A 22,020-nucleotide genomic window follows, 5' to 3' on the forward strand; every position below is an offset into this window, starting at 1 on the left:
CTCACAGTGCCAGGGACCCGGGTTCGATTCCTGGCTTGAGTCACTGTTTGTGCGGAGTCTGCACATTTTCCCCGTGTCTGCATGGGTTTTCTCCGAGTGCTTCGGTTTTCTCCCACAGTCCGAAAGACGTGCTGGCCATGCTAAATTCTCCCTCAGTGTACCCGAATAGGCGCCGGAGTGTGGCGACCAGGGGATTTTCACAGTAACTTCATTGCAGTGTTAATGTAACCCTACTTGTGACAATAATAAATAAACTTTAAACTTTTGATCACCAGGAATAAATGTATCTATTAATTTCTAACTCTCACTCCCCTGCATTGACAATTCCTCTCCAATACTGACTTTACTGAGTTATGAATCTCCCTCATCTGTTATTCCTGAGCCTGGACCACATCCTCCATCCTCTTTAGATCCTTGAGTCTTCCTTCATAAACTCATCCACCCAAAGACTCAAAAAGACTCCCATCACTTTTCCCTCATGTTTTGAATTAATCTAAATATCCTGTTTGAAGGGAGGAACCCCGCATTGTGCCCACATTCCAGAACCTGCCCAAAATGTTACTTGAAGTTGGGAACTGGAGCCTCGTCCTCTGATTTAATCTCATTAGTGACAGTCTTTCACTGGCCACACACCTTCTCCTCACATTTTATCCTCTGCCAACAGTATTCATGTTGTATGTCCAATATAATCATCAACAACATAATCCTATACTGACCTAAATCTCTCTGTTACCTTTCCCCTGTTACCATAACCCTGATATCCTCTCTGTTTATTATACATTCTCTTAAGTCAATCTCTTTTCACTCATTACCTGTGAATGCAAAGCCACTGAAGATGCCATGTACTAAATCTTCTCCCCCCCCATTTTAATGACCCAAATCCTTGCTCCATCCCAGTCCCTCTTATTCCTCCTTATCTCCATCACCTCTTTCATCCCCTCACCCACCATCCATGTCCAACCACATACAAGCTTTACATCTGTCAAGTATTAAGAGGTAAGTAATCAGATTGACTGGAAGTCACCAGCAACCAACCATGACACATGACGTGACGGTTGGTCCCTCGGTCATACCACTCGCTGAAACAGGCACCACAATGATGCACACGGCACTCCGCATTCGGGAATCCCAGACACTCGGTGTCCTGGCACAGGTCAGGGCAACTGACTGGCAGAGTGCCCAATGGGCAGCCTGAATACCAGTGCAGCTCAAAGCAAAACCTGGAAGAGGAAAAGAACATAGAGAGGTAAGAGAGCAAGAGATCAGAGATAGGGAGGGAGAAATATCCCCCAGCTCAGGGACAGAGAGAGTTATGGAATTAAATGCTCAATACTGAGAATGCATGGACAGATAGATAAAACAATAAAAAGCTAACAGGGTTTTTAAAACTAACAATACTGGGGTAGAAATTCCACACAGGTTTCTTGGTGTAACCTGTGCAGTAGATCACAGAGTATAAATTACATACACTTTTTTACATTAGTTTAAAAAATATCAGGTTAGAGGCTAGCCCAACCCACAAAACTGACCCTGTCTCCCAGGGTGCATGAGTCACTGTCGGGAGTTTTCATTTAATGGGTGTTTGCATTACCTTAAAAATAGTTTCAAAAATTATCCTAGATCTTTTAGGTGAAAGGACACTATTAGGAATGTTTTAAAAACTTTTGAATTTAACTTAAAAAAAGATACTATTTTGCAAACTCTAAACTAATGTAACTTGCAAAATCTTCTGTAATTTATTTGGAAGTCTTTTTGTCAGTAATTTAAAATCCGGTCACTCTGATGACGAATTAACACAGATTCAAAATGCTTACTTATTGTGATAAACCCATTTTTCTGTTTTATTCACAGTTAAATATATTGAAGAATATTTTGAGCAAAAAGTTTTTAAAGAAAAATTACATTTTAAAACACTGCTCCATTGTACTGGTTTGTGGCAGGTTTTGTATTTAGTGAGATTAAAATTTAGTTTGAGTTCTGATGAAGCATCATTGGTTTGAATTCCCTGGACACGGTATATTTGTGGTTTTCGGGGCCAGTTGCTGCTCTCTAACCCGGCTTGTCAGAGCAGCACACGCTCTGGTTTAATTTTTTGGAAGGTGACCAATTAGCAGCCTGCCTCCCACCATGCCAAGCAGAGTGAAGGGAGGTGGGTGGGTGAACCAACCAGCATGTCCCAGTGGCTGGAGTGTCAACCTGCTGCCCAAGTGGAAGCCTCAAAGGAGGACAGAGCAAAATGGGTGTGAAGGAAAGGCTGAGGGAACTGATAGCCATCTCTACAGCCCGAGCACCCTCTGTGAGAGCAATCTCCAGGAGCTGCTCTTGCTGTGGGTGAGCCTCTCCCTCTGGATGCCCTCAGAACTTCTGTTTGCACCATTCTGCTGTCGGATGGCACCTTATTTTCATGCTGCCTTGATCTCCCCTGCCCTCCTCTGACTAGCCGAGGTTCTGACAACAGCACGTACGTGCACACTTTCAACATTGCACTGTCCTTGGACTATTACATCTAATTGCCATTCAACAAGGTTAATTGGCTTCCCCACACTGCCATGCAGGTTGCCATCACTGCATGAAGCCCTCTCTGGGAAACGTTAAGATGGGAACATGTCAGGGAAGCAGCTCGATACATTTACTCCTGATTTTTCTCCAAACCTGCCTTCAAGGGCCTGGTAAGCGCCCCCCCCCCCCCCCCCCCCCCCAATTAACTCTGCTTCTCTCTCCACAGAAGCTGCATTAACTTGCAGCATTTTCTGGTTTTTTTCAGATTTCCAGAATTTGCAGTATTTTCCTTCTGTGATAGTGAAAGTAGTGTCTCCTCGGGTCAGGGAGTCAGTGACGAGATATCCTGGGACCAGGAGTCACACAGAAAATCAACACCAAACTTAACCATCAATAAACAACCAATAAGAATTCAGCTGCATGCCTACCTGAGGTCAGGAGTCACAGGAAGCCAAAGGTCGTTGTCTTTCACTGAGGAGATGCTGGGAATATATCCGCTGTCAAACGGGTGATGGGAGGCCCACTTCTGCTCAACATGCCTGATAACAGTGACAGTTTCTTGTACATCGATGGTCATCCAATTCTGAACAAGCCACCAGTCTGGGAGTGGGGTTACTGGGGGGCAGATACGCTTAACGTTGAGGAGCAGCTCAGGACTTGTCATATACAACTGCTGCTGGATGAAGAAGTAGAATCTCATGTGATGAGGGCCTCTGAAGAAGTAATTACAGTTGTCCTTATCATAGCCATCCTCATCAAAACCAAAGACATCAAACCCATTCTTATCCAAGCCAAACTTGTTGTATCCGTAAGTGTTATAACCTCTGTCAAAAAGGGACTCGATGACCTCCACCTCAACGTAAGGCAGGTAGGACTCATCTTTCCTCATTCCAAATGGCGTGACTTGCGAATGATTAAATCCGTAGCGATTATATCCGGAAATGTCAAACCCTTCAATGTCAAAACTATCCCGGTTAAAATGGTCTCTGCCATAACCGTACTTATCCCAACCGGATTGGTCGAAGCCATTGCGATCATAACCATGCTGGTCATACCCATGTACATCGTACATTCTTCGCTGGTCAGGGTGTGCAGTTTGATCAAAACCTTCCGTGTCGTAGCCCTCTTGGTGGTGACGGGGGGAATTGGGGTTGGTGTCATTGCAGGGAGCACCAAGTGTGACTGGGACATACATTGTACAGAGCTGCTGCTGAGACAGGAGCATGTCATCCGGAGCAATGTCAAATGGTTTCATCTTCACAAACCGGAGTTCAGGAGGGTAACGGGGCAATCCATTGGGACTGCGGTCCTGCCAGTGAGTCCAAAGCTTGTCTACAAAGGCATAATGGGAGAGGAAAATTGGATCATAGGGACTGAAAGGTGAGGCCATGTGACCTCCAACCCAAAGATGGAAAAGCCCCGAGACGGCCTCCATCTGAATGGAGAATTTGTTAAAGTCGTCTTCTGCCAATATCAGCTGGATGTTGATCGCATCAGGCAGGGTGATGGAAGAATTGAACTGCCGGCGAAGACAAGGCACCCACTCACTGTCCTGCTGGAAAGGGTGATAGGAGACACAGTCCGTCTCAGAGTTTCCATTCGGCCCAAAGAAGTTTGCCTGCCACGCCGTGGAGCTCTCCATCGAGCCTGAGTCAATGGTCCATTCAAAATACGGGATGCTGATGTCACACGATACCTTCTGCAGCTCCCGTTCCACCATGCGGAGAAAGTAACGGTGCCATGGCAGAAATGTAAACTGCCCGTTGGCCTGTGGTGCATACTCGGCTCTCAACCGGGCAAACTCCTCCCAGGTACCTGTCAAGTCACGGCAAAGCATTAGGAACTTGCATTTCTATAGCACCTTTCACCGCCTCCGGCTGTCCCAAAGTTCTTTCATGGCCAATAAAGTGTAGCCACCGTTATAATTAATGCTATCAATTAGCGCACAGCAAGACCCAACAAACAGTAATAAGGTGAATAATCTGATTCATTTGTTTTAGGGATATTGGTTGAAGGAAAAAAAGCAGTTCAAGTAATCAATGAAGGAATCCAACCAGTATTCTTTAACTCCAGCAATAAGTGGATCTTGTGACTGGGGGGCTTTCAGTTTGAATAGAAGACTTGCACTACTGTTATAAAGGTTGTGATGCCACACTTCCATAGCATTCAGACAGGGAATGCATTGGTTAGTTTGGTGGACGGGTGAGATTGGGCTACTTGTGAGAGATGGAGGTGGTGGCATAGTGACATTGTCAATGACAGATGCTGAAATTTGAATTCAATAACAATCCGGAATTAAGGATCTACTGATGACAATGAAACCATTGTCGATTGTTGTAAAAATCCACCTGGTTCACTAATGTCCTTAAGAGAAGGAAATCTAACATCCTTACCTGGTCTGGCCTACATGTGACTCCAGACCCACAGTAAGGTGATTCACTCTTAACCACCCTCTGGAATGGCCTAGCACGACAATCATTGTATCAAAGTGCTAGAAAGTCTAAAAGAAATAAAACTGGATGGATCACCCAACATTGACCTAGGCACTGGAAACGACAATGGCAAACCCAGCTCTGTTGACCCTGCAAAATCCTCCTTGGGGCTTGTGCCAAAATTGGGAGCGCTGCCTCAAGCAACAGCCTGACATAGTCATAGTCATGGAATCATACCTTACAGATTATCACAGATGTATCTTCAGCCAATTCGATTCACATCGCATGATATCAAGAAATGGCTGAAGATACTGGATACTGCAAAGGCTATGGGCCCTGACAATATTCCAGCAATAGTACTGAAGACATGTGCTCCAGAACTTGCTGTGCCCCTAGCCAAGCTGCGGCTAGGGACACAACAAGTTCTGGAGCACATCTACAGCTACGACACTGGCATCTACCTGACAATGTGGAAAATTGCCCAGGTACGTCCTGTTCACAAAATGCAGGGCATATCTAACCCGGCCAATTACCACCGTATCAGTGTACTCTCAATCATCAGTAAAGTGATGGATGGGGTCAGTGATAGTGCTATCAAGCAGCCTTTGATTAGCACCAACGCTCAGTTTGGGTTCAAGCATCGTCTCCCAGCTCCTGACCTCATTACCACTTTGGTTCAAACATGGACAAAAGAGCTGAATGCCAGAGGTGAGGTGAGAGTGACTACCTTTGACTTCAAGGCAGCATTTGACTGAATGTGACATCCAGGAGCCCTAACAAAACTGGAGTCAATGGGAATCAGGGGGAACCACTGGCTGGAGCCATACCTAGCACAAATGAAGATGGTTGTGGTTGTGGGGGTCAGTCATCTCAGTTCCAGGATATCACTGCAGGAGTTCCTTGGGATAGTGTCCTAGGCCTAATTATCTTCAGCTGCTTCATCAATGACCGTCATAAAGTCAGAAGTTGGGGTGTTCGCTGGTGACAGCACAATGTTCAGCACTATTCGCAGCTCAGATACTGAAGCAGTCCATGTCCAAATACAGCAAGACCTGGACAATCCAGGCTTGGGCTGACAAGTAGTAATTAAAATTTGTGCCATACAAGTGCCACGCAATGAGCATCTCCAACAAGACAGGGTTTAACCATCGCCTCCTGACATTACTAATGCAGAATCCATATAAAAACCTGGGGGTTATCACGAACCAGAAACTCCAGCTGGATCAGCCATTTAAACACTGTGGCTACAAGAGCAGCTCAGAGGCTAGGAATCCTGTGGTGAGTAACTCACCTCCTGACTCCCCAAAGACTGTCCACCATCCACAAGGCAAAAGTCAGAAGAGCGATGGGGAGGCAGTGGCAAAATGGTACTGTTACTGGACTAATAATCCAGATATCCAGGGTAATGCTCTGGGGATATGGGTTCGAATTCCACCACAGCAGATGGTGGAATTCGAATTCTACAAAAATCTGGAATGAATAAAAAGTTTAATGATGAACATGAAACCATTGTCGGTTGTCATAAAACCCCATCTGGTTCACTAATGAATAAAGGATATCTGTTATCCTTATCTGGTCTGGCCTACATGTGACTCCAGAACCACAGCAACGTGGTTGACTCTTCAAGGCTTTCAGGGATGGGCAATAAAGGCTGGCCCAGCCAGTGACGCCCACATCCTATCAAACAATTAAAAAAAACTTGCCTGGATGAGTGCAGTTCCAGTCGCAACCAAGAAGCTTAGCACCGCCAGGCCAAAGCAGCCCACTTGATTGACACCCCTTCCACAAAGATTCACTCCCTCCACCACCAACAAACAGTGGCAGAAGTGTGCACCATCTTCAAGATGTACTGCAGAACTCACAAGGGCCCTGAGACAGCGCCTTCCAAACTACGAGCGCTACCATCTAGAAGAAGGGCAACAGATAAATGGGAACACCACCACATGGAAGTTTCCCTCCAAGCCACTCACCACCTTGACTTAGAAATATATCACCATTCTTTTATTGTCACTGGATCAAAATCCTGGAACCCCCTCTCCAACAGCACTGTGGGTGTACCTACACCTCAGGGACTGCAGCGGTTTAAGAAAGCATCTGACCACCACCTTCTCAAGGAGAATTAGTGATAGGCAATAAATGCTGGCTTAGCCAGCGGCATCCACATCCCATTAATTCATATATTTAAAAAGACTAGATTGCCAGTTGGTGCCCCAACTATGTCCCAACTCCTGGTTTTGACATAACAATTGGCCAGAATCTGTTTTCGTGATGTCTGTTGAGAGATAAATATTGGTCAGGAAATCATAAAGAACAACTGCTCTATTTACAAATAGTGCCATGGAGCTTTAATGGCTGCCCAGTCCTTGGTTTAATATGTCATCCAAAACATGGCAGCATCAACACACACGTACATATTTGTGTGCATGTTCATGCACACGCTGTCAACTGGAAGGGAGGGGGGGTGTCAGAATTGGCAGATTAGACTCAGCTCTCACAATATTGCATATATGTATACAAGCCTGTGCCCTCACACACATGTGCTCCCTTACGCTGACATGGAGCAGAGGTGGGGCCATACATACCCTCTTTTTGGTAGAGATCCCGTATTGCTGCTTGATAAATCTTCATCTCGCTGGGCATCATGTCCCGGATCTCCTTGCGTTGACTGACATGCCGACAGTTGCACTCGATCACTCCGGTGTAGCTGCACAGACAGATCTCACAGCCATACTCAAAGGACTCTCCAAAGCGATACGATCGACTTTGGAAGGTACAGCCACAGCTCTGGCCACAGGAGACATCCTCACACCTTTGCCCTGGTCTGAAGCTGACCACCTCTCTCCTCAAGTCAGCTCTATTGATGGCATGACAGTGAGAGGATGGCAAGTACTCGCAATGATAGACATAAGCTGCAAAGAAACCAAGATAGTTGAACCCCTCACGATTGATCCCAACACAATCAAACTGGGCACGGTTGTAACCCTCAACGTCAAACCCCGTCATGTCAAACTCTCGTCTGGAGTCATGCTCCCCTCTCTTATTGTATCCAGTGAGGTTAAACCCAGTATCTTTGTGAAACCCATCCCGGTCGTACCCCTGTTTGTCAAACCCATACTTATCAAATTCTCGTCCATCACTCAAGCCACTGAAGACCTGTCCATTTGGCCCAAATAATGCAGGTCCGGAACGCACAGGGTTAAATGCCACCACCTGCCTAGCAATCCGATCCAGGCCTGATATATTGTATCCATAGCGATCATAGCCTTCGTGGTCATAACCAATCAGAAAGTTGGTGAGCTTTGGTTGGCGGAAGCAGCAAGCTCCAACCTCACATCGCCTCGTGCATTCCTCATGCGTTTGAAAGTTATTGCTGTTCCCGCCACAGCTGCTGTAATCAAACTCTTCACACAGGCCTGAGAGACTGTTGTAAAACCAACGCCTTGTTGGAATGCTGTGTCCATCATTACAACGACCTTTAACCTTGGGCAGTGAGCAGACCTGTAAACAGGAGTAGGATTAAAGGTAATTCGCCAAACACACATTAATAATAATCTGTATTGACAACCATAGCACCAAAATGTCTGGATTCGGCTAATGAATGTGCACTCTTCTCCCCCTCACTGAAAGGGCCAAACTTCTTTCCCCTGAGAGTTAGGGGATTCGAGGAATGGGCTTGGATGGACTCAATGGCCTTGTCCAATGCTCTCTTCGGGCCAGTTACAATGTCGGGCTGTCAGATTACTGTTTTATACAATGATGATGAACACAATCTGCCTTTACCATGAACTGCTCACGGGGTCACTACCTGGATCATGGGCTCCTCACACAGACGTCCAGTGGAAGTTGCAAGGCAGGTGCATGTAAATCCTGAAGGTTGTTGCCCAGAGTCAGAGCTGAGAGCTTGGCAGAGCCCCCCATTCTTGCAGGGGTTGGTAACACAGGGATCTGGGAACAAAGCACAATGTTCAGAGAGCACGAGACAAGATGATAGAACAAAAGTAATACTAGCAACACTGACTGTCGGGGCATAAGAGAAATATGTAACTGCAGGTTCACTAACAGTCGGGTTTCTCAACCCTCTCATCAGAGAGAGAAGGCAACGTTGCAGATTAGTGTCTCACCTGAGAATCAGCACTGCAGTACTAACTCTCCGACAATGCAGGGTTCCCTCACTACTAGCCATCGACAATGCAGCGCTGCCTCAGTACTGCATGGAGGAGGTAACTCTGGATTATGCTCTTAAATCTCTGGAGTGGGACTTGAACCCACAATTTCTGACTCTGGACTCAGTGTGCGACCATTGAATCATGGCTGACAGATATAGCTTTATTGGTTTAATTTCTAGAAGGGCGGCACGGTAGCACAGTGGTTAGCACTGCTGCTTCACAGCTCCAGGGACCTGGGTTCGATTCCCAGCTTGGGTCACTGTCTGTGGAGTTTGCACATTCTCCTCGTGTCTGTGTGGGTTTCCTCCGGGTGCTCCGGTTTCCTCCCACAGTCCAAAGATGTGCGGGTTAGGTTGATTGGCGATGCTAAAATTGCCCCTTAGTGTCCTGAGATGTGTAGGTTAGAGGGATTAGTGGGTAAAAATATATGGAGGTAGGGCCTGGGTGGGATTGTGGTCGGTGCAGACCCGATGGGCCGAATGGCCTTTTTCTGTACTGTAGGGTTTCTATGATTCTATGAAGGATAGATTGAGAAGTAAACAACTTCTTGCTGAACCGGTATCAACCTTTAGTTTGTCCACATTTGTATTAGCTTGTATGATTTGGGTCACCCTATTGTATAAATCACTTAGAGGCACTGGAGAAGCTACAGAGAAACATACAGCGATGAAGTTATAACTGAAAGGAAAGCATTAACATGATGTGTCTCTTTTCTCTTGAAACAAAAATGCTGAGGGTTCACCTGATCAAGATCTTTATAATTGTGAGAGATTTTGATGGAGTAGACACAGAGCGCCTCCACTTGTGGGGAAGAGCAAGACTGGAGGCCATGAATATAAAACAGTCACCAAGACATCCGATGAGGAATTCAGAAGAAACTTCTTTATCCGGAGAGTGGTGCGAATATGGAACTCAGCAACACAGGGAGTGGTCAAGGTGAATAATATTCATGCAGTTAAGTGAAAGTTAGATAAGCAAATGAGGGAGGGGAATAGAGAGTTACATGAATAGAATTAGATGAGTAAGGATAGGAAAAGATTTGGATATTCAACGTTAGAATGGATGGTTTGTGCCTAATGACCTGTTCCTGTGCACTATGCTCTAGGATTGACCTTTATTGCACTTTTGCCCAGAATTAGCAGACAACTTGTGTTTAAAATATTGGACATTCCTTTATCCCCTATCCCAGTGCGTGGTACTCACCCTGACAGAGGGCTCTGTCACCTTGCTTTGAGCAATGTACCTCTCCATTAGTGCAGGCACAGGTGCTGCACGGGTTCTGGTCCCACGACTGTCCCTCCTCATACTCCCGCCCCTGCCATGAACACATGGGCTTTCTGCATTCACATGTCTCCAGGTGCTTGACTCGCAGCAATAGCGCCGAGTTCTAAACAAGGGAGAACAGCAGACCATCACAAACACAACAACAATAACTGGGGCCAGTGGGGGGTGGGACCTGACCCCGGCAAGTGTGGCCCCTCTGAGATACAAGTTATAACCATAAGAGCAATCACCTCGCTCACTCCATACCAGTCTCAAGATCTGAAACCAGTTCTGAGTGCCAGTTGGAGAGATGGACACAGACATTGTCCAATGATAGACACGGACAGTGCAGAAACAGTGGAAATAAGCAAGGAAACACTGGGAAATTTGTAATGCCTGGAGAACCCAACCTTCACATCCAAACTCACAGTTCCCAGCCAGGCTCACCAGTGAGAGGTCAGAAAACAGAATCCTGGGTGATATTTGTCTTTTTCGACCAACATCTGTCCCCATTGTCCAAGATTCCAACATCTGTCCTTACTGCATGGGAAAGACAGAACTGACAACACATATACAGGCCACTCAGCACAAACAATCCTGTCAGCATTTAGAGGATTTCTACCAAAGTGAGTGTCAGTGTCATTGTACCCCAGTGAGAGTCAGTGTGTGTGGAACTGTATCCCAGTGAGAGTCAGTGAGTGTGGAACTGTATCCCAGTGAGAGTGAGTGAGTGTGGAACTGTATCCCAGTGAGAGTCAATGCGTGTGGAACTGTATTCCAGTGAGAGTCAGTGCTTGTGGAACTGTGCCCCAGTGAGAGTCAGTGTGTGTGGAACTGTGCCCCAGTGAGAGTCAGTGTGTGTAGAACTGTACCCCAGTGAGAGTCAGTGTGTGTGGAACTGTACCCCAGTGAGAGTCAGTCTGTGTGGAACTATACTCCAGGTAGAGTCAGTGTGTGTGTGGAACTGTATCCCAGAGAGAGTAAGTGTGTGTGGAACTGTATCCCAGTGAGAGCCAGTGTGTGTGGTACTGTACCCCAGTAAGAGTCAGTGTGTGTGGAACTGTATCCCAGGGAGAGTCAGTGTGTGTGGAACTGTATCCCAGTGAGAGTCAATGTGTGTGAAACTGTATCCCAGTGAGAGCCAGTGTGTGTGAAACTCTACCCCAGTAAGAGTCAGTGTGTGTGGAACTATATCCCAGGGAGAGTCAGTGTGTGTGGAACTGTATCCCGGTGAGAGTCAGTGTGTGTGGAACTGTATCCCAGGGAGAGTCAGTGTGTGTGGAACTGTATCCCAGTGAGAGTCAGTGTGTGTGAAACTCTACCCCAGTAAGAGTCAGTGTGTGTGGAACTGTATCCCAGGGAGAGTCAATGTGTGTGAAACTGTATCCCAGTGAGAGCCAGTGTGTGTGAAACTCTACCCCAGTAAGAGTCAGTGTGTGTGGAACTGTATCCCAGGGAGAGTCAGTGTGTGTGGAACTGTATCCCGGTGAGAGTCAGTGTGTGTGGAACTGTATCCCAGTGAGAGTCAGTGTGTGTGGAACTGTATCCCAGTGAGAGTCAGTGTGGAACTGACCTAGAATCTAGGTCTAACCGCACTATTGAGCAACTGTCTTAAACAGGTGGTATCCCATTGATGGAGCACGTATTGGAATTGGCCTCCAGCTTTCCTGGCCTCCCATTGGGCCTCCAGCTTTCCTGGCCTCCCATTGGGCTTCCAGCTTTCCTGGCCTCCCATTGGGCCTCCAGCTTTCCTGGCCTCCCATTGGGCCTCCAGCTTTCCTGGCCTCCCATAATCCTTAATTTGATGGGGCTCCCAGAGCCGGCATTTTTAGTATTTTGCTCTGGTAAAGAAAGGATGATGTGGAGATGCCGGCGTTGGACTGGGGTAAACACAGTAAGAACACCAGGTTAAAGTCCAACAGGTTTATTTTTTTTTTTGTTTATACTTTTCCAATTCAATCAAATCAAGTCCAATTCAGAGTCTCAACAAGTTGAGACATTTCCGATCCAGGCTGACAAGACAGGGCAAGTGACCATTTACCCTGTCCTGGGCCTGATCTACATGAGCCAAGCTGATTGGAGGAGGGAAAGCAATTCCTCCTCCAAGACTTAGAACATAGAACATAGAACAGTACAGCACAGAACAGGCCCTTCGGCCCACGATGTTGTGCCGAGCTTTATCTGAAACCAAGATCAAGCTATCCCACTCCCTATCATCCTGGTGTGCTCCATGTGCCTGTCCAATAACCGCTTAAATGTTTCTAAAGTGTCTGACTCCACTATCACTGCAGGCAGTCCATTCCACACCCCAACCACTCTCTGCGTAAAGAACCTACCTCTGATATCCGTCCTGTATCTCCCACCACGAACCCTATAGTTATGCCCCCTTGTAATAGCTCCATCCACCCGAGGAAATAGTCTTTGAACGTTCACTCTATCTATCCCCTTCATCATTTTATACACCTCTATTAAGTCTCCCCTCAGCCTCCTCCGCTCCAGAGAGAATAGCCCCAGCTCCCTCAACCTTTCCTCATATGACCTACCCTCCAAACCAGGCAGCATCCTGGTAAATCTCCTCTGCACTCCTTCCAGCGCTTCCACATCCTTCCTATAGTGAGGTGACCAGAACTGCACACAATATTCCAAATGTGGTCTCACCAAGGTCCTGTACAGTTGCAGCATAACCCCACGGCTCTTAAACTCCAACCCCCTGTTAATAAAAGCTAACACACTACAGGCCTTCTTCACAGCTCTATCCACTTGAGTGGCAACCTTTAGAGATCTGTGGATATGGACCCCAAGATCTCTCTGTTCCTCCACAGTCTTCAGAACCCTACCTTTGACCCTGTAATCCACATTTAAATTTGTCCTACCAAAATGAATCACCTCACATTTATCAGGGTTAAACTCCATTTGCCATTTTTCAGCCCAGCTTTGCATCCTATCTATGTCTCTTTGCAGCCTACAACAGCCCTCCACCTCATCCACTACTCCACCAATCTTGGTGTCATCAGCAAATTTACTGATCCACCCTTCAGCCCCCTCCTCTAAGTCATTAATAAAAATCACAAAGAGCAGAGGACCAAGCACTGATCCCTGCGGCACACCGCTAGCAACCTGCCTCCAATCCGAAAATTTTCCATCGACCACCACCCTCTGTCTTCGGTCAGACAGCCAGTTGCCTATCCAATCGGCCAACTTTCCCTCTATCCCACACCTCCTCACTTTCATCATAAGCCGACCATGGGGGACCTTATCAAACGCCTTACTAAAATCCATGTATATGACATCAACTGCCCTACCTTCATCAACACACTTAGTTACCTCCTCAAAAAATTCTATCAAATTTGTGAGGCACGACTTGCCCTTCACGAATCCGTGCTGACTATCTCGGATTAATCCGCATCTTTCTAAATGGTCGTAAATCCCATCCCTAAGGACCCTTTCCATCAATTTACCAACCACCGAAGTAAGACTAACCGGTCTATAATTACCAGGGTCATTTCTATTCCCTTTCTTAAACAGAGGAACAACATTCGCCATTCTCCAGTCCTCTGGCACCATCCCCGTGGACAGCGAGGACCCAAAGATCAACGCCAAAGGCTCTGCAATCTCATCCCTTGCCTCCCAAAGAATCCTAGGATACATTTCATCAGGCCCAGGGGACTTATCGACCTTCAGTTTATTCAAAACTGCCAAGACATCCTCCCTCCGAACATCTATTTCCTCCAGCCTATTAGCCTGTAACACCTTCTCTTCCTCAAAAACATGGCCCCTCTCCTTGGTGAACACTGAAGAAAAGTATTCATTCATCACCTCGCCTATCTCTACTGACTCCATACACAAGTTCCCACTACTGTCCTTGACCGGCCCTAACCTCACCCTGGTCATTCTTTTATTCCTCACATAAGAGTAAAAAGCCTTGGGGTTTTCCTTGATCCGACCCGCCAAGGACTTCTCATGTCCCCTCCTAGCTCTCCTAAGCCCCTTTTTCAGCTCATTCCTTGCTAACTTGTAACCCTCAATCGAGCCATCTGAACCTTGTTTCCTCATCCCTACATAAGCTTCCCTCTTCCTTTTCACAAGACATTCCACCTCTTTTGTGAACCATGGTTCCCTCACTCGGCCATTTCCTCCCTGCCTGACAGGAACATACCTATCAAGGACATCCAGTATTTGTTCCTTGAAAAAATTCCACTTTTCATTAGTTCCTTTCTCTGACAGTTTCTGTTCCCAACTTATGCCCCCTAATTCTTGCCTAATCGCATCATAATTACCCCTCCCCCAATTGTAAACCTTGCCCTGCCGTACGGCCCTATCGCTCTCCATTGCAATAACAAAAGACACTGAATTGTGGTCACTATCTCCAAATTGCTCTCCCACAACCAAATCTAACACTTGGCCCGGTTCATTTCCCAGTACCAAATCCAATGTGGCCTCACCTCTAGTCGGCCCATCCACATATTGTGTCAGGAAACCCTCCCGCACACACTGCACAAAAACTGCCCCATCCAAACTATTTGACCTACAAAGGTTCCAATCAATATTTGGAAAGTTAAAGTCCCCCATGACAACTACCCTGTGACCCCCACACATATCCATAATCTGCTTAGCAATTTCTTCCTCCACATCTCTATTACTATTTGGGGGCCTATAGTAAACTCCTAGCAACGTGACCGCTCCTTTCCTATTTCTAACTTCAGCCCATATTACCTCAGTGTGCAGATCCCCCACGAAGTGCCTTTCCGCAGCCGTTAAACTATCCTTGATTAACAATGCCACTCCTCCACCTCTTTTACCAGCTTCCCTACACTTAGTGAAACATCTATACCCCGGAACGTCCAACAACCATTCCTGTCCTTGTTCTACCCACGTCTCCGTAATGGCCACAACATCGTAGTCCCAAGTACCAATCCACGCCCCAAGTTCATCTACCTTGTTCCGGATGCTCCTTGCATTGAAGTAGACACACTTCAACCCACCTTCCTGTCTACCAGTACCCACCCTTGACCCTGATACCTTCCCCAATACCTCACCACCCTCACTGACTTCTGGACTACAACTCCCTTTCCCACTCCCCTGACAAATTAGTTTAAACCCCCCTGAAGAGCCGTAACAAATTTCCCTCCGAGGATATTGGTGCCCCTCTGGTTCAGGTGCACCCCGTCCTGTTTGTACAGGTCCCACCTTCCCCAGAACGTGTTCCAATTATCCACGTATCTGAAACCCTCCCTCCTACACCATCCCTGCAACCACATATTTAACTGCACTCTCTCCCTGTTCCTCAACTCGCTATCACGTGGTACCGGCAACGTACCAGAGATGACCACATGTTTCGTCTTGGCTCTCAGCTTCCAGCCCAGCTCCAGAAATTCCTGCTTTAAATCCCCGTCCCTTCGCTTACCTATGTCATTGGTACCAATGTGTACCACGACTTGTGACTGTTTCCCCTCCCCCTTCAGAATCTTGAAAACACGGTCTGAGACATCACGGACCTTGGCATCCGGTAGGCAACATACCATCTGTGAGTCTCTTTTGCTGCCACAGAACCTCCTATCTATCCCTCTAACTAACGAGTCCCCAATAACTATCGCCCTCCCGCTCTCCCCCTTTCCCTCCCGAGCCACAGAGACGGACACAGTGCTGGAGATCCTCTCACTGCGGCTCACCACTGGTATGTCATCCCCCTCAACCGTATCCAAAGCGGAATACTTGTTGCTAAGGGGAACGACCACCGGGGATCCCTGCACGGACTGCTTCCTCCCAGCCCCTCTCACCGTCACCCATCTGTTTTCAATCCTCGGAGTAACTGTATTCCTAAAGCTTGTGTCTATGGCCATCTCTGCGTCCCTGATGATCCTAAGTTCATCCAACTCCAGCTCCAGTTCCCTAACACGGTTTTGGAGGAGCTGCAGATGGGTGCACTTCCCACAGGTGTAATCAGTAGGGACACTGTCGTCGTCCCTCACCTCAAACATAGTGCAAGAGGAACATTGCACTGCCTGCACACCCATCCCCTCTAGATACCTTGCCAGTACCAGGTAGAAAGTGCAAAAATGAATTCAACTCACCCCTGCTTGCCCTTTCAGCCTAAGCCCTGTGAGCTAAAGTCTTATAGCTCACACTCTGCTTCCCACACACTATGCTGCCCACTCCCGACGCTGCCCGCTGTATACTGCAGCCTACCTTTTATACTTCACGCGCTTAAAAAACCCTTCCCAGACTCCTTTGCTGCCCACTTCTAGTTTTCACTTTAAACTTGAAAAACTGCTGTTAAAGTAAAGGCCAAAAAAATACACACACTAGCTGACTAATTAAATAAATAAACAATTCAATTAATCCAATTAATCTCGTACCAGCACTGCTGCTTTTCAATCACCCCTCTCAGCTTGCTCCAGTGGATCAATGAGGGGGAACCTCCCAGGTAACTGACTTTTAAAGTTAAAATAAAAACCCTTCCCAGACTCCTTTGCTGCCCACTTCTAGTTTTCACTTTAAACTTGAAAAACTGCTGTTAAAGTAAAGGCCAAAAAAATACACACACTAGCTGACTAATTAAATAAATAAACAATTCAATTAATCCAATTAATCTCGTACCAGCACTGCTGCTTTTCAATCACCCCTCTCAGCTTGCTCCAGTGGATCAATGAGCTCATTTGCATCTTAGCCAAAAGGCCGAGATACCGCTTTTAAAAATTGCTTCATATGAGGTAGCACAAACCACTAGCTTTCGGAGCGCTGCTCCTTCATCAGGTGAGTGGGAGTTCTGTTCACAAACAGGGCATATAAAGACACAAACTCAATTTACAAAATAATGGTTGGAATGCGAGTCTTTACAGGTAATCAAGTCTTAAAGGTACAGACAATGTGAGTGGAGAGAGTGTTAAGCACAGGTTAAAGAGATGTGTATTGTCTCCAGCCAGGACAGTTACTGAGATTTTGCAAGCCCAGGCAAGTCATGGGGGTTATGGATAGTGTGACATGAACCCAAGATCCCGGTTGAGGCCGTTCTCATGTGTGCGGAACTTGGCTATCAGTTTCTGCTCAGCGACTCTGCGCTGTCGTGTGTCATGAAGGCTGCCTTGGAGAACGCTTACCCGAAGATCAGAGGCCAAATGCCCGTGACCACTGAAGTGTTCCCCAGCAGGAAGAGAACATTCTTGTCTGGTGATTGTCGAGCGGTGTTCATTCATCCATTGTCGTAGCGTCTGCATGGTCTCCCCAATGTACCATGCCTCGGGACATCCTTTCCTGCAGCGTATCAGCTAGACAACGTTGACCGAGTTGCAAGTGTATGTACCGTGTACCTGGTGGATGGTGTTCTCATGTGAGATGATGGTATCTGTGTCGATGATGTGGCATGTCTTGCAGAGGTGGCTGTGGCAGGGTTGTGTGGTCTGTTTGCTGCGGACAGACCATTGACCGCAGCAAACTACCCAGCCTTCAGGAGAACAGTGACCACGACACCACACAACCCTGCTACAGCAACCTCTGCAAGATGTGCCGGATCATCGACATGGATGCCATCATCTCACGTGAGAACACATCCACCAGGTACACGGTACATACTCTTGCAACTCGGCCAACGTTTTCTACCTGATACGCTGCAGGAAAGGATGTCCTGAGGCATGGTACATTGGGGAGACCATGCAGACGCTACGACAACGGATGAATGAACACCGCTCGACAATCACCAGGCAAGAGTGTTCTCTTCCTGTTGGGGAACACTTCAGTGGTCACGGGCATTCGGCCTCTGATCTTCCGGTAAGTGTTCTCCAAGGCTGCCTTCACGACACGCGACAATGCAGAATCGCTGAGCAGAGACTGATAGCCAAGTTCCGCACACATGAGGACGGCCTCAACCGGGATCTTGGGTTCATGTCGCACTATCTGTAACCCCCATGACTTGCCTGGGCTTGCAAACTCTCACTAACTGTCCTGGCTAGAGACAATACACATCTCTTTAACCTGTGCTTAACGCTCTCTCCACTCACATTGTCTGTACCTTTAAGACTTGATTAGCTGTAAAGACTCGCATTCCAATCATTATTTTGTAAATTGAGTTTGTGTCTTTATATGCCCTGTTTGTGAACAGAACTCCCACTTACCTGATGAAGGAGCAACACTCCGAAAGCTAGTGGCTTGTGCTACCAAATAAACCTGTTGGACTTTAACCTGGTGTTGTGAGACCTCTTACAAAGAAAGGATGAACAGTTGTAGGATTGAAGAAGGATAAGTGAGAAGACATTAACCAGCAACTTGCCTGTAAGGAATTGTTAATCCTTTTCAATAGCACTGTTGGGGGAAGCTTCCTTCTGCTGAACACGTGTCCAGATGTGTGAATTTAAGAGAGGCCCTTAGCTGGAGATTAAGCTTCAAAATGGTAACTCTGACATCACATTAGCATTGCATTCTGATTGGAATTATGATCTGCTTACTCTGCATACTCTCACCCTAATGCCTTCACCAAGATGGCATTTGGTGTGAGTCAACCACTTAGTGTCAGCACAGGCGTGCCGTGGACACCAAACATCCAGAACAGCCAAGCAACAGGCACAGAGTTCTGCATTTCACACCATCAGTGTCTGTGAAACTATATCCCTGTGAGAATCTGGATTGGGGTTTCCCAGTCTCAGCCTCCTCTTACCTGAACTTTGAGCATGTCCAGCATTGTGCTGAGTGACGCCACCATCTCCTCCAGCCTTTCCAAGCGTTGTTCTGGGTTTCTAGATGGTAGATTGCGATTCAGCGGCGAATCCTCAGCATCACTCTGCTGTTGCTCGTACTGACTGTCAGACAAGGGCAATGGAAGTGGGGAGACATCCTCACTGATTTGGAATCCCTCATCCAAATCGGAATATTGCTCCTCAGCCAAGGAATATGGTAAAGGTAAGGAATCTGGAAATGTGAGACAGTGAATTAACTTCATTCTGATGGATAAAAATCCAATTAACAGACCCATAAATTGAGAAGCACATACTCCCCCAGGTCACTACATAGTCCCTGTTTATTCAGGGTGAGTCACTCATTGTGTAATTGTACAGAGACTGTTTATTCAGGGGAGAGTCATTCACTGTGTAAATTTACAGAGTGACTGTTTATTCAGGGTGAGACTCACTCACTGTCACTGTATGGAGCAACTGTTTATTCTGCAGGATGTCTGTTTAGTACTAGTTCTAGCATGTGATTGTACAGTCTGCCGTACAGACTGTCAGTTATAAAACACCACCACACCTATCTGCAGGCCCAGTGCTGTCATTGGGGCCCACAGGAGTGCCAGGAATTCCTCTCTAACCTAGACAATGCAGGCTGTGTGACTGGTCTCCACACATTCCCCACTTTGGGTGGTCTGATGCATATCCTATGTTGCAATCAGCAGAGACCAGTGTGAGAGATTGCAAAAGAATGTTCTTCCCGTCACCCATGTGCATCAGGGACAGACAATCCATCAACAGAGTCATCGGCCATCCTTGCAGTATCAGACTGACAGAATTATTCTGTCTCTTTCCTGCGCTGTCAGTGTGATGGGACAATGTCCAACCTATGCTGTATCTGCCCTGGGAGGAGAGGGAAATTAAGGCCTCGGGGGGTTGATGTTTCTCTGCTTTTCAGTTCGTGGCAGATAGAAAATGGCATGTAAATAAAGTTAGAGAAAGTATTTCCCTTTGCCACATTTAAGGCCCCAATAAGAACTACTCAGAGGTGACATTAATTGAAAGAAGGGGTGGGGGTCACGCATTCAGTGCTCCAGTTCCAGCTCACAGCTGTTCCTTAATGTTCTATAACATTTCCTTCAGGGGAGATAGTGGCACAGTGGTAATGTCACGGACGAGTGATCAAGAGGCCCAAGAAAATGTACTGGGAACATGGATTCAGATTCTACTCGTTGGAGCTTGTGGAATTTAAATTTAATTAATAAAATCTAAACGCAAGTCCCAGTAAAGGTGACCATGTAAACCGGTTCAATGAATGTCCTTTAGGAAAGGAAATCTGCCATCCTTACCCGGTCTGGCCTACATGTGACTCCAGACCAACAGCAATGTGATTGACTCTTAACTGCTCTGTGAAATGGCTTGGCAAGCTACAGAATTCAAGGGCTATTACGGATGGGCAACAAATGCTGGCATTGCCAGCAACACCCAGATCCTGTGAAAGAATAAATAAATATTGGAGACATGTGACCTCATTGCAGAAACATTTATCTTTCTGTGATGTTTTTAATATAATTGCAATTTACAGACATCAGGTCACAATCCTTGTGCTCTCCCCCTCCTCTCCTCCAATGCCCTCCCCAACCATTCTCTCCCTCCTCGCAATCACTCCCTCCTTGTGTTCACCCCCTCCTCTTCCGTTCCTCTTCTCCTTGCGCTCTCTTGCACCCCACCCCCGCCACTTCTCCTCCCATGTTGCACTCTGTACCCCAGTCCCCGAAGCCACTTGTGTGGAATGGGACAACAGTGCTTTCCTTACCTGGCAGATTGTCACAGTGCCATGGACGATGAAGGAATCCACTGGGGGAGATTTCTGCCGTCTGCCAATAACCCTAAAGTGAAAAGAGAACCTCAGTCCCGGAGTATCGCATTAATGAGTCCGGCAGTAACCTGGGGTATAGTGTTAATTAGTGCGGCAGTAAACCTCGCATTACTCAGTCTGGCAGTACTCCCAGAGTAGAGTGAGAATCAGTCTGGCAGTAACCTGGGGTATAGTGTTAATTAGTGCGGCAGTAATCCCAGAGTACAGTGAGAGTCAGTCCAGCAATAATCCCGGAGTATAGTGATAATTAGTCCAGCAGTAAACCCGGAGAATCGCATTACTCAGTCTGGCAGTAATCCCAGAGTACAGTGAGAATCAGTCTGGCAGTAATCCTGGAGTGCACTGTTAATCAGTCCAGCAGTAATATCGGTGTATAGTGAAAGTCAGTCTGGCAGTAATCTCACAGTACGGTAAGAGTGAGTCTGGCAGTAATCCCAGAGTACAGTGAGAATGAGATCGCAGTAATCCCGGAGTACGGTGAGAATGAGTCTGGCAGTAATCCCGGAGTACAATGAAAGTCAATCCAGGAGTAATCCCTGAGCATAATATGAGGTTGCATTGAAATATTTAGTGTCAGCATTTGACTGTATTTTCTGGGAGAGATTCAACATTTCTACCACCCTTTGCCTAAAGTGTTTTTGATTTTCTCTCCTGGATGGCTCGGCTCTGATTTGAAGGTAATGTCCCCTCTGAGACTCGTAACCAGTGGAAATGTCTCTCACTATCTGCCTGATCAATTCCTTTCATAATCCGAGCAACCTCAATTAAATCACCTGTTGATATTCCAGCCAATAAAGACCTACATTAATGTAAATGATGCAGATAATCTAACTCTACGAGCTCTGGTGATATCCTGGTGAATCGCTGCTGCATTCCTTCCAAGGTCAATATTTCTTTTCTAAGCTGCGGTGCCCAGAACTGTAAACAGTGTTCCCAGTGTGGTCTAGCCATGGCTTTCAAAATTTGCAGTGAATTTCCCTCTCCAATATATGCCAGGCCACAAGTTAAAGGCAGACACATTCCACCAACATTTTCATTCATTTTGTGTGGCTGACTGTGACATTTTAGTGATCAGTGGCTATCTCTTTGCACCAGTACCTTCTCTGAGATTTTCAATGTCTGAGAAA

General features: G+C 46.7%; 1 protein-coding gene across 1 annotated transcript in view; it reads right to left on the reverse strand.

Moving 5' to 3' along the window:
- Positions 1–22,020, reverse strand: part of LOC144488175 (uncharacterized) — a gene marked incomplete at its 3' end in the record, with an annotated part of 87,167 nt that overhangs the window by 56,539 nt on the left and 8,608 nt on the right. The window contains exons 3-9 of the mRNA XM_078206198.1: positions 20,831–20,903; positions 19,008–19,258; positions 10,301–10,484; positions 8,737–8,876; positions 7,514–8,429; positions 2,928–4,314; positions 1,036–1,220 (exon numbers count right to left, since the gene is read on the reverse strand). Coding sequence (XP_078062324.1) covers positions 1,036–1,220; positions 2,928–4,314; positions 7,514–8,429; positions 8,737–8,876; positions 10,301–10,484; positions 19,008–19,258; positions 20,831–20,903 — 3,136 coding nt within the window. The remainder of the gene's footprint in view (positions 1–1,035; positions 1,221–2,927; positions 4,315–7,513; positions 8,430–8,736; positions 8,877–10,300; positions 10,485–19,007; positions 19,259–20,830; positions 20,904–22,020) is intronic.

This window comes from Mustelus asterias, unplaced genomic scaffold (assembly GCF_964213995.1).
Source record: "Mustelus asterias unplaced genomic scaffold, sMusAst1.hap1.1 HAP1_SCAFFOLD_1352, whole genome shotgun sequence".
Classification (NCBI taxonomy): domain Eukaryota; kingdom Metazoa; phylum Chordata; class Chondrichthyes; order Carcharhiniformes; family Triakidae; genus Mustelus; species Mustelus asterias.